The sequence below is a fragment of the Oratosquilla oratoria genome, unplaced genomic scaffold, assembly GCF_046742065.1.
Source record: "Oratosquilla oratoria isolate Oo_2021 unplaced genomic scaffold, ASM4674206v1 SCAFFOLD51, whole genome shotgun sequence".
Taxonomy (NCBI): domain Eukaryota; kingdom Metazoa; phylum Arthropoda; class Malacostraca; order Stomatopoda; family Squillidae; genus Oratosquilla; species Oratosquilla oratoria.
The window spans coordinates 1,431,104-1,444,838 of NW_027467715.1; the positions used below are offsets into that span (position 1 = coordinate 1,431,104).

The 13,735-nt window shown below is 41.1% G+C and overlaps 1 protein-coding gene across 3 annotated transcripts in view; it reads left to right on the forward strand.

The window, feature by feature from the left end:
- The window catches only part of LOC143023567 (uncharacterized), a 48,284-nt gene extending 38,079 nt beyond the window's left edge, over positions 1–10,205 (forward strand). For all 3 annotated transcript variants that reach the window (XM_076182154.1, XM_076182153.1, XM_076182155.1), the window contains exons 7-8: positions 2,163–2,365; positions 4,070–10,205. In XM_076182154.1, coding sequence (XP_076038269.1) covers positions 2,163–2,365; positions 4,070–4,294 — 428 coding nt within the window. In that variant the 3' untranslated portion in view covers positions 4,295–10,205. The remainder of the gene's footprint in view (positions 1–2,162; positions 2,366–4,069) is intronic.
- Positions 10,206–13,735: the final 3,530 nt, after the last annotated feature.

Consider the following 13,735-nt stretch of genomic DNA (forward strand, 5'->3'; position numbering starts at 1 on the left):
TATTTTTTTATTCCTCCCGAAGGGATCGGAGGGGATTGCAAATTGCATCGTTATGATGACTGAACTTATACACTCATGACCTGAAAGTTTCATCTCTCTGTTGCAATCCCTGTCATGGACGTGTGTTAGAAGCAGAGATGCATCATTAAATTCCTCCATGCAGAAAAAATTGAACCAATCATCATTCACCGGCGCCTGGTGAACATTTATGAAGCTGATGCAGTTGATGTCAGCATAGTTAGGAGATGGGTTTGTTGATTTCAGAGTGACGACAGATGTGAGTGACAAAATGTGATCCGGACGCCCATGCATAGCCACCACCCTGGAAAACAAAGTGCGCCTCGTTCAACTCATCTGCACTGATCGGCGGATAACGGTGAATGAAATGTGTGTAGAGTTGAATGTGGGTGTCAGTGCACTGGTAATGATGTTGTCATCCCTAGGATACAGCAAAGTGTGTGCTAGGTGGGTTCCATGAATGCTCACACAGGACCAAAAGGACCACCAATGGGTTGTCTGTCAAGACTTGTTGGATTGGTACAAAGCCGAAGGTGATGGATTCTTGGACTGCATCATCACTGGTGACGAGACGTGGTGTTACCACTACGAGCCAGAGTCCAAACGGCAGTCGATGGAATGGCACCACTCACACTCCCCAGCAAAGAAGTTCAAGACGCAGACATCTGCATGTAAAGTGATGTGCACCATCTTCTGGGACAGGAAGGTCGTCATCCTCCTTGATTTCTTGGAACCAGGGGCGACTGTCAACTCTCACCATTACATTGAAATGTTGACCAAGCTGAAGGCCCGGATTGCCCATGTAAGGCAAGAGAAAAGGGAAACATTCTGTTTGCAACACAACAATGCCAGGCCACACACAAGTTTGAAGACCACAGAATGTGTGACAAAGTTCGGCTGGACGGTGCTGTCTCACCCACTGTATAGTCCCGACCTGGCACTGTCAGACTTCCACTTGTTCGGACCTCTGAAGGACGCATTACATGGGCAGCATTTCCCCGACAACAACGCTGTAATCGCAGCCATGAAAAAATGGACCGCCTTAGCAGACACTGACTTTTACAACCGAGGCATCAAGGCTCTCATTCATCGCTGGCAAAAGTGCATTGAGAATGGTGGTGACTACATAGGAAAATAAATTCTGGAGCACAAAAGGTCACTTGTTTTAATGGTGCCACTCCCATCTTCATAGCTCTTCAACTTTCTGAGTTAAAAAATAGGAGGCATTACTTTTGGAATGACCCTCGTACTATCATCATTATTATCATACTACTACTATACAAGGACCAATCATGGGTACATGCAAGAGGTAGTTGTGTGAGACAGACATAATAGAGAATCATCATTACATTTGGAACAACCCTCGTATGTAATAAATCTTGTAACAGTTTGTATTCTTTCTTTTTTCTTTCTCATAATTTCTACATTGCCTGAAAACATGGTAGTGTAGCTTGTTGTACTTTCCATCATGTCATTTATGTAACTCAGAACATTACTGTTGCCAAAACTAACCTTTATGGGACTGTCAGTCACTGCCCTCCATCCTGACATCTCATCTCAATGGTGTCAACATAGTTTTCCATAAAGATACAAAGGAGATGGAAACAGCAACAGACTTATTGGTACTTATGGAATAGCTTAGAAGATGATGTGTTTGATTTGGATGAATACAGCATTTGTACTAGTAACTGTTGTGAAGAATATTGGTATCAAGTGAGCTGGGGAAAAAAATATTTTAGGACTTTTACAGTAAGCTAGTTCTTAAAGAGTATGGCACTATTTCATGCCATTTTATATGAAACCTATATCCCTCTTCATAAGTTTTATGCAAATACCAGAAGCTTGGTCAGTTATATTCACAAAAGCTTTTTTAATTCAGCTTGTCAAATGATTTTAGCCCAATAATATTTTCCATGTAAACATTTAATTCAGATTGTTTCACTATATTGAGTTTCTATCTACATGTAATCTGAAATTAATTTTTCCCATTGCAGATGCCACACCACATTATATGAATCCAGTTGTCTCACAATCCTTACTTTAATATCTTGTATCAACATGCCACATAGATACTTGATACCATAGAGTACAGGAATAGTCTTATGGTACTACAAAACATGATAAAGAAATTCTCACCTTTCCAGGGGAAGATCTTGAAACAGCTGCTATACGTGAAGTTCAAGAGGAAACTGGCATAACAGCAGAATTTATTTCCCTTGTTGCCATGCGACATCTACATGGAGCAAACTTTGGTGTCTCTGATATGTACTTTATTGTTAATCTTCGACCCAAGACTTTCAAAATAAAGATGTGTGAGAGAGAACTCTCTGCATGTATGTGGATGAAGGTAATGTTTCTTCCCAAGTTCCTCAATTTGTAAATATAATTTATATGACAAACAGTCAAGCCAAACCCTCATCAAATTTCATTGGCTGTTTCTTTATTCTGTTCTGCATGTCTTTATATGACACTCAGAGAGGAATGTCATCTCTGCTAACCATCTTTAAAATATGTCGGTACCCTCACCTCCATCAGGAGGTGCAGCCCTGAGTGAGTGACGGTCACTGGACTAGGCCAAAATTCTCTTTCTATTAACTTTAAATGTATTTCCTCCACCTGCTCACATAAAAAAAAATAAACAACTGGCAATTGCCTTCCTCCTACTAGTATAAAACAGTGACAAACATGGTCCCACATGCTTAGAGGTAAGGTCTTTGAATGGATAAAGGATTCTCTGAAAGATCAGTACATGAGAACAGTAGTAGAGGGTTAGATGTCAGCATAGAGTGCAGTGATTAGTGGAGTCTCACTAGGATCAGTTCTAATACTTGTGATGTCCTTGTTCTGGGTAAATGACATGATGGATGGTACCAGAAACTACACTAATATGTATGCAGATGATGCAAGTATCATTCATTCATATACCAAGGCTTTTTCCCCCTTTCAAGGGAGGTAGCCAAAAAGGGAAAGGCATAAAAACACTCCCACCCATTTCATCCCTAAATACACTCCACACCCCTCCCATCCTCCCTCTCATCTGAGCACCTCCTGGATGACGGGTCATCCCTGCACCTTGCCCACCGCCCTGGGTCAGAAGCAGTGTCACAAGACACAGCACATCCACAGCAAGTATAATTGGAAGAATAAAAGTTGGGGGAGACTGCAAATTGTCAGAAGTTCTAGACAGTATATATATTCCTGTAACCATACATACATACATATACCAAAGGCTTTTTCCCCCTTACAAGAGAGGTAGCCAAAAAACAAAGGCATAGAAACCACTCCCACCCATTCCATCCCCTACATACTCCACTCCCCTCTACCCTCCCTCTTATCTTGGCACCTGACACCTTGGCATGCTGTGATGCATAAGGGGGAGTGGGGTGGGGGATGGAGGGTGAGGGAGTTTGTATGAAAAGTAAATTGACACAGCCCAAAGGGATTTCTCCCCATCTTCTTTTCTGCATAAGGGGACGGAGAGGGGTGGTTGCCAATTTAATGAAGCTGCCTTGCTGTGGATGTGCTGTGTCTTGCGACACTGCTACTGACCCAGGGCAGTGGACAAGATGCAGGGATGACCCGTCATCCAGGAGGTGCCAAGATAAGATTTTATTCCTGTAACCAGTTGTGGGAAATGAACTTAATGCCCAAAATATGGTACACTTTTTACAAAAGAATTTAGCCATAAATTGTTATACTTCATACTCTGAAACATACTATTTTGAGGGCTTCATATATGTGACATCTTTCCTTTTGGTTTACCCCTTTTATCACAGGTTTTCTATATTTTCCTCTTTTGTACTATCTTAAACTTACTCTGCTTGTCATTCACTTTGGGTTTTTATCCTTAGGAATATATACTGTATCTTTGTTTTTTCATGTTATTTTACCTTGCATAATGAATACCTTTCAATGCGTGTGCTAAACAGACTGTAGTTGTATTATGATGCAAAAGCTAGAGTGGACTTCAATACAACAATTTTATTCCAATTGACTGAAAAGGATTACATCATAAAAGTATATTAATTATGTTCATCTTTATCTCTTGCAGTTAGAAGATTATCTTCAACACCCATATGTCCATGAGACTAACAGATTTTTTGTTGAACGTTACATGGAATTCAAGAAAACAGGAGTAGCTATTAAATCAACTCGGCTGTTCAGTAGTGCTATGAAGAAGACAAATTGTATATACAGCATACATCATCCACAATCTGAAAAAGTAAAAGAGGAGGAAGATGGGTCTTCATCACATGATATAGTGGAGGACCTTTAGGTAGCAGAAAGTTCCATGTGATAGTATGAAGTACTATTACTGAATAATGTACAAGTCTGTACCAGATGTTCAAATATGTGCACTTTGTGGTGCAACAGTGCAAGCTCGTGTGTCTGCTTGCAGAATGGAGAGTAAGTGATGTTCCAGGGATTGTGCAGTGATGAATGTTGACAAATTTTGTAACCATGTAGGGAAAGCCCCTGCTATGATGTGTATATTGAAAATTAAAGTTTTGGAAATGTAGTCCACAGGACAGCTCTGAGTGTGGATTTACTGAACTTCTACCATTATGAGATTTCAAATTTCTCTTTGGCAAGTTTTTGTAGCAGTCATTTCAGAGATGAATTAACAGCCTGGTAGCAGTAAGAATAAAAGGAATTGTCATCCAATATAATATAATCACTGTTGCCTCAAGTTTCATAGACTGGAAACCCACAGTGATTGACAAGTCCTTGGGCCTTCACATAGATCCTTGGGAAGAAGTATTGTATTGTTGTCTGTGTTGTATTAATGTTGGACTGTTTCTGTGTTACCAGTTTATAGCAGCAGGAAGAGCAGAACAATCCCCAGTTGTCAGCTGTTTTCATAGATAGAAAATATTTGAGGTAAATAGAGAAAGAGATATATGACTTAGTCAAGAAATTGAGTATCAAACCCATTGGGGCTGCAGCTTCCGATGGAGGTGATGTTGACCGGCTTTGAAGACTTAGCAGGGAGATGATTTCTGCTGATGGTCTTGCAGGACCATCATGGGTAATTGAGGTAGGCTCAGACCAGTGATGAGAATCTGCAAGGATGGGCCTGCAAAATGAACACCAGAGAGGATTATCTACCTGCTATCCCTCTTCAAAACCTATCAACACCCTAACCTCCATTTGGTAGTGTGGTCCTGAAAGGTTGACATTCAGTATCTGGGCTGGGCCTAAGGTCTCTGTCCAATTTCAGTTGTATTTTATATGTATTTTTTCACATGAAGTACTCAACTGGTAACTGTTCTCTTCCTCCTATTACTGTAAGCTGGTGGCAGAAAGTGTCCCATGCTAGTATAACACAAACAACCATCCAAATTTCTTCATAGAGAGATCTATGGGAGCACTAAAGGAACAATATGTCCATGTGGGTCTCCAGTTTTCTGTGTTTATATATCAAAGGCTTCTTCTCCCTTAAAAGGGAGGTAGCCAAGTCAAAGGCATGCACCCACTCCCACCCATTCCATTCCCACCTATTCCACTTCCATCCATCACCCTTGCTACCCTCTCGTGGATGAAGGGTCATCCCTGTCTCATGCCTTCTGCCTGCATCAGAAGCAGTGCAACAAGACACAGTACATCCATAGTAAAGCTGCTTCACCTAATTGGCAACCTTCCCTCTCCATCCCCTCATGTGGGAAATAGAGGAGATGGGGAGAAATTTCTTCTGGCTGCGTCAAAGTGTCATCCATACACAGCCATTCTCCACCCACCCCTATCCCCTGCCTTCTCTTTTGTTCAGCAATCATTCCCCTCTTGCTCAAAGGCTGCAGTTTTTTTATCTATATACCAAGAGCTTTTTCCCCCTTATAAGGGAGGTAGCGAAGTCAAAGGCATGTACCCACTCCCAACAATTCCACTCCTATCCACTACCCTTTCCTACTTCTCATCTTAGCTCTTCATGGATGACAGGTCATCCCTGTATCCCACCCACTGCCTTGGGTTAGAAGCAATGCAGCAAAAGACAGTACATCTGCTATGTCAAAATATCTTTCACACATAAGCACCCCCCTACCTCCCCATCCCCTGCCCCTCCCTTGCATAACAGCATCATCTATACACAGCCACTCTCCACTCATCCTTATCTCTTGCCCTCTCCCCTCCTTGCTCAACAGACATTCCCGTCTTGCTCACTGCCCCCTTTCCTCTATCTCATACATCTCATCCTTGGTCATTCCTTCAAATTCACTCCCTCCACCTCTGCCCCACACACCTGCTTTACTAACCTCTCTTTACTCATTTTTCCATGTGTCCAAACCATCCCTATACTCTTTCATCAGCCCTATTTGCCATCTCCTTTTCCGCTCCTACTCTCCTCACCTCCTCATCTCTCACTCTGTCCAACCTAGTAACCCCTATCATACTTCTCAGACACTTCATCTCAAATACATTCAAACTTTTCCTATCTACTTCTTTTAAATAACAAGTTTTTGCCGCCCCCTACAATGCCATTAGCACAGTCACCTCTTCATACAATCTCTTGACATCCATTCCCAGAGGCCTATATCTTATGACACTTTTTAGTCCCCCAAAGTATTTATTTGCTTCTCTCAATCAACAATTTACCTCCACATCCACTCCTCCCGTTCCTGCCACATGCAACCCAAAATACCTAAATCTATCCAGTTCCTCCAGCCTCTCTCTTTTAAGACTTACTTCCAGCTCATTGCCATCCTCTCCCCTTGTTAATCTCATCACCTTACTTTTATCCTGATTTACCTTCAACTTTCTCCTATTGCATACCTTCCCAAACTCCATCACTAACTTCCTTAATCCCACCTCTGATGCTATCACAAGTGCAGTAATGTCAGCAAACAACTAGCTCACCTCCCATTTTTCTCAATTTTTTTTAAGACTCTCCTATCCCCTGCCCATTACCCTTGCCTTTACATCCCACACCACCCCATTCATGTACACATTGAACACCCATGGTGACATGACACATCCCTGATGCAGTCCCACCTTAACCTAAAACCACTCACTCTCTCCTTTTCCCATTCTAACACAGGCTCCACTACTCTCAAACTCTTAACTGCCCTTGAGAGCTTTCCCTCTATACCATATATCTGCAAAACCTCCCACAGTACCTTCCTGTCTACCCTACCATAAGTCTTTTCCAATCTATAAAAGCCCAAAAAACATCCTTACCTCATGCTAAACCCTTACCACAAAACTCTGATCCATGCAACTCCTACCTTTCCTAAACCCACACTGTTCCTCTGTTCCTCTCCAAATCCTCTCAAAACACTCCCATAAACCTTCCCAACTACACTCAACAAACTGATCCCTCTGAAACTAATACACTCACATTTGTCCTCTTTTTCTTTGTAAAGCAGAACTATAAAGGAACTCCTCCAATCCTTTGGCTACCCTCCCTCAGAGATACATTAAACAACCTCACTAACCATTCTACTATTACTGTACCTCCCTTCTTCAGACACCCCACATGACACCCATCTAACCCAGGTGTGTTGCCTGCTCTCATTATTTTCAGAACTACTTGCATCTCATCTTTTCTTATTTTTTCCTCCATTTTCCTCTCTCATCACCATAATTTTTTTAGGGCCTCCCACTGCTACCACCAATCCCTTCCTATCCTCCTTGACATTCAACATCTCTCTAAAATTCTATGCCCATCTTCTCCTTACCATTTCCTCTTCCATTAAGATCTGTCTATCTGCACTTTTTACCTTTTCTTCTCTATTTGACTCATCTCCCCTTCCTCTCTTAATTTCCTTCCAAAACACCTTTTTATTGCTTTCAAATTTCTGTCATACTCCTTCCCTATTTTACATCTGCTCTCCTTTTTGCCTCCATTATATTATGTTTTGTGTCTCATCTTTTTCCTTTATACATATATACATATACCAAGGGCTTTTTCCCCCTTACAAGGGAGGTAGTCAAAGTCAAAGGTAAATCCACTCTCACCCACTTTTTCTTTTTTCTTTATGCTTCTCATATTTTTCCTGGTTTCTAGTCTGTGAAAATTGAGGCCACAGTTTCATATTTAATTGAGAGAGACAGTAAGCTTTTTACTATCAAGTAGGTGCTAGGGAGATGAATAGGGCTGCCAGGCAACAGCTAGAGTAATAGGAAAAAATTCATTAAGTATGGGAAGACTTGTCATTTGTGATTTTGACTACAGTTCTTTGCCATGTGGTATTTCCATTCTATTTTAGCAAGAAACTAAAGTTAGAGGTTGTTAGGAAATATACTCTGTTTTCTGTACAGTATGAAATTTTAAAGAATAAGTTTGCTAGACTTTGATACTCATTTTATGATTGTAGATGTTTGGTGAAGCAGTGCTTATTGAACCTGGATAATTGTTAAGGTCCATCTACTACAAAGCTCAATTCGTGTATTGCAATGCACAGCCTCTTGCAATAGTTTGATTAGTAGCCATCTGGCTTTCATTGAGAGTGGATATATTTTACCAAGTTGTAATATATAGGCTTCGAGCTATGCATGTATTTACTTAATTATATTTACTATACAGGGAGCTATGTTTGTGGGGTACTGTCTTATTCTCCAATTATCATACCTCATTTTGAATCATGTATGGTTCTGTCTTGTGCTATTTTAGGTAGATACATCCTTAGAAGGGTGATAAATGGTGGAAAATGGAAAAGGGTACTCTCTTTTGAGGGGTGGCTTAAGATGTAAGTTACCATTTTATAGTGTGTTCTAAAATCTTTGCCATTTTATAGTGTGTTCTTGAATCTTCGCCATTTTATAGTGTGTTTTTAATTCCTCACTACTTTATAGGGTGTTCTTAAGTCACCTATAACACATCTTATGACATAGGTGTTGCATACCAAGTTGTGTTATGGGAGTACAAATTGTACAAAAATAATCAACAGTGGCAAGTCACAGAGAAAACCACTCCTTGTACCATATTCATCCCATTTAATTTTGACAACTCATATTTCTAGTTAATATAAATTCACCACATTCCACATAACATTCTCCTGTACAAAAGCATCCACAGTATTTGTCAAACTCTTGTGAGTTTGTTGTGCAAGTGAGCAATTGATATGGGTGGACTATAGAGAATATGTACTTAACCATTATGTACCAGAGTTACATTCATGATGGTCGTTCAGAGCACAGTGATTACTTTATGGAACTGATTGACAGAGCTCTGACCTGCTGATTGGTTGTTGAGCAGAGAGCATGGGGGGAGTCTCTTGGCTATATTTGTTGAATGGGGATAAAAAGTAATGGATTTACTATTGGAACCAGTTCTCCTGCAAGTTCCACCAATTCAACAACTCACTGCATGTGGATAATTACCTTGATCCTTTCTCATGAGTATATTGTCACTATTAAGAGATGAAAAACACAACTACTATGACAACAGTGTACAGGGGAGGATCCTGGTTATTGTAACAGCTACATGGCCAAGAGAACAAATTATAATTTATTTCAACCGGTGAATTTTTAATGACTAAAATACTGCTGAATAACTAATTTGTAATTAAAAGATTTCATGAGTTATAATTTTTCATCATTTCCAAGGAACCAATGACAGGTACTTGTTTGTGGTGGTCTTGGAAGATGAACAGTGGAGAGAATAGCCTCCCTACTGTCCATTTTCAAAACCTGTTGATTCCCTCACTTCATCTGGAGGTCCAGCCCTAAGGGGTTGATATTTGGTCTCCAGACAGGGCCAAAGGTCTGTATCAACATCAATTGTATTTCTTTCAATTTTTTACATTTGGAGATCTGACAACCAGCAACTGCTCCCATCCTACCACTTCAGCTGGTGGCATAGAAATAGTCCTATACTAATACAACACATAAGAGTGCAAAGTTTCTTCCCATAGAGATCTATGGCAGGGCTCAATTCTGCTAGCACCACTGTGGAGCTGCAGTTTTCTAGTCTTTGAAACTTAAGCCAATGAATATTAATTAACATCATTCCCTAAATTTTTCATGTTAATGTGTACACCTCAAGAATGTTGCCACTCCAATGGCTAATGAAATTTTCATCTTTATCAATTCTCTTCCGGGTAAAAATGAACAGACCATAATGATAAATTGATAATGATAAAGTTATTGATATTGATATAAACCAAAATTAATATAACTACATTGACTGTTTTCTGCACCATGGAATATTCAGGAATGTAAATGAACAGATTAAATATTGTTATATCATATGAAGCTATTAATTTATCCTTGAGTTCTTGACTTTTTAAACACAGTTCTTGACTTTTTAAACACAGCTTATTATACATTGTCAAGATTTATTATTTTTGCTACAATATAACAGGTAGTGTTTGGAAAATATATAGTGGAACCTTCCACTTTCAAACCTCGTCTCCGGATATGAACATGCTTGTATTCCCAGTAACCATTTTGTGCAGGTTCAGCATCGCTCTCGCCTGCTTGCTCAGTTATAGTGATGGGAAACTCAATTCTTTTTAGTGACTTAAGTTTTTATGAGTGGTTCACTGAAGAGAATCAAGTCTTGATTCACCAAGTCAGTCAGTACCCAGCGGGCTGGATACTTGTGCCAGCCGAGCTAGCTATGGTAGAATGTTTGTAATTATATACATACATACATATACCAAAGGCTTTTTCCCCCTTACATGGGAGATAGCCAAAAGACAAAGGCATAGAAACCACTCCCACCCATTTCATCCCCTACATACTCCATTCCCCTCAACCCTCTTATCTTACCACCTCCTGGATGACAGGTCATCCCTGCATCTTGTCCACTGCCCTGGATCAGAAGCAGTGTCGCAAGATACAGCACATCCACAGCAAAGCTGCTTCATTAATTCAGCAACCCCCCTTCTCCATCCCCTCATGCAGAAAAGGAGAAGACAGGGAGAAATCCCTTCGGGCTACATCAATTTATTTCTCATACATACTCCCTCACCCCCATCCCCCACCTACTCCCCCTCATGCATCACAGCATCATCCATATACAACCATTCTCCATTCACCCCTATCTTCTGTCCTCTCCTGTCCTTCCTCAACAGACATTCCCCTCTTTCCCAATGCCCCTTTTACCCCATCCATCCATCTCATCCTAGGTCAACCCCTTATGTTCACTCCTTCCACCTCTGCCTTCCACACCTCTTTTACTAATCTTTCTTCACTCTTTCTTTCCATGTGTCCAAACCATCCCAATACTCTTTCATCAACCCTATCTCCCAACTACCTTTCCACCCCTGTTCTCCTCCTCACCTCCTCTTATCTCACTATATCTAGTCTAGTAACCCCTATCATAGTTCTCAGACATTTCATCTCAAACCCATTCAAACTCTTTCTCTCTTCCTCTCTTATGTTCCATGTTTCTGCCCCGTACAGTGCTGTCGCCACAATCACTCCTTCATACAATCTCCTCATAGCATCCATTCCTATTTAATAATTCTGATTTGAAACCTGCAGTTGACTGTTATATTCAAAGTAAGCAATTGCTGACAAGAAGTTTCTGTTGACTCAGTTGCACCCGAGTAGCCAATTCGTGAGTGGTGAACCGGGCCTTGACTGGAGACCATTGACTCTGCCCACGTCGCTTGCATCGAGCACTACAACATCTCATTCAACCCTACTGCCCGATTCCCAAACTTGAGGCTGGAATATGCAGCCTAAAGCCCAGTCGTCCTGTGGTATGAGAGATGGTGTATGCTCATACTAATGCATATACCACGGCCTGGTATTTTATATTCAAACCTCCAACCAGTGCGGAGTGAGCCGGACCCCACGGAATTTGCCCAGCGCAGCATGAAGGCCTGTCCACACTGAGCCTCATGTTGCACCATACACACCGCGCGATTCACGACGGTTCTAATTTCATTTAGTGGGGCAGTGTCCATCTTCACGCAGAGGTGGAAAGTACTGTACATTGTGCGCTAAGCTCGCCATGGCACCTATATCCGTGTTGACAGGAAGCAGCACTCACGCAGTCATATCTATTTGTTGTTTATGTGGTCCTACTCCACCAGAACATTTTTCTTACCTGATACATGATAAATGCATGTTATCAAAGCTAATACAAGAAATATACCCAGCCAAAATTAAGTGCTTTTGATTTACTACAGCAGCATCCTTGCCTTTGGAACATGAAGTGCAAGGAGTACAAAAGGAGGAACTTAGAAGCAGGTAGAATATAAAGATAAACAAATAAAAAAGAAAGAAATAGAATAAGGAGTACAAGTTTGAACATAATTAAAACAAACAGAAATATATCGCATTATGAACTGAGACCCAGTTGACTTCCTACGTTCATTATGAAAACCTCCCCCCACTCCATGACGCTATTGCGTAATAGATTAAATAAAAAAAATGAACTGTGATCTGGACATTTAGGACACATCCTTCCCTCGACAATGTTCAGAGGTGACTGATGTGTTGCAGCACTCCATGTAGTCACACAGAGTGTGGACACTTGGTGCTGCAGTGAACACTGCCTTTCCCATGCAATGCTGCATGAGGCTCAGTGTGTACAAGGCTTCTGAGGTCCATATACACTGAACCTCGTGTTGCGCCCACACATTACCCAACTTGTGTGCCAAGCTTCTGCAACACGCCGCGTGATTCATAGCAGTTCTAATTTCGTTTAATTGAGCAGTGCCCATCTTGACGTAGAAGGAGAAGGTATGTCGCTGGCTGAGCTCTCCAGGATGGCACCTATATCTGAGTGGACAAGAAGCTACACTTGCATTTATATTTATTTATTGTTTATCTAGTCCTACTCCACCAGAGCACTCCCTTGGACTGACAATTTTTCTTACCTGTTACATAATATATGTATGTTAATAAAGCTAATAGAAGAAATACACACAGCCAAATTAAGAATTTGTAGATTACAGCTGCACCCTTGCCTTTGGAGAATGAAGTGCAAGGAGTACAAGTGGAGGGACTTAAGAATATAAATACATATACAAAAGAAGTGCAAACTTGGAAGTAATTAAAGCAGAAATGTCTTGCATTATGAACTGTAAACTGAACAATGAGGACGCACACGCTTCCCTCGACAATGTTCAGAGGTGACTGACATGTTGTAGCATTCTGGGTAGTCATAGACAGTGTGGACACTCGGTGCTTTATTGAACACTGCCAACTGCCTCATGCAGTGCTGCACGAGGCTCATTGTGTACTAGGCTTTACTCAACGTGTTGATTGTAGTGTTGCGGCCGGGCTCGTTCAACATGCCGCATGCCTCACAACCGTTCTACCCAGTACACACTGACCCTCGTGCAGCGCTGAACGAGACAGTTGGCAGTGTTCTATGCAGCTCCGAATATCCATACTGTGACTATCCGGAATGCTGCAGCGCGTCAGTCACCTCTGAACATTGTCGAGGGAAGGATGTGTATCCTTATTGTCTAGTTCACTGTTCATAATGCAACTTGTATTTCTTATCTATCTATATTTATTTATTTATATTCTTAAGTCCCTCCGCTTGTATTTACACTTCACGTTCTAAAGGCAAGGATGCTGCTGTAGTAAAGCTGTAAATACTTAATTTTGGATGAGTGTATTTATTGTATAAGCTTTGTTAACATGCATATATTATGTATCAAGAAACATTTTTGGTCCTACAGAGCTCTCTGTCAGAGCAGGACCAGATAATGAATAAAGATAAATAGAAGAGTGCTGCTTCTTGACCACTCGGATATTGGTGCCATGGTGGACTTGGCTCGCGACGTACCTTCCACCTCCGCGTAAAATGACT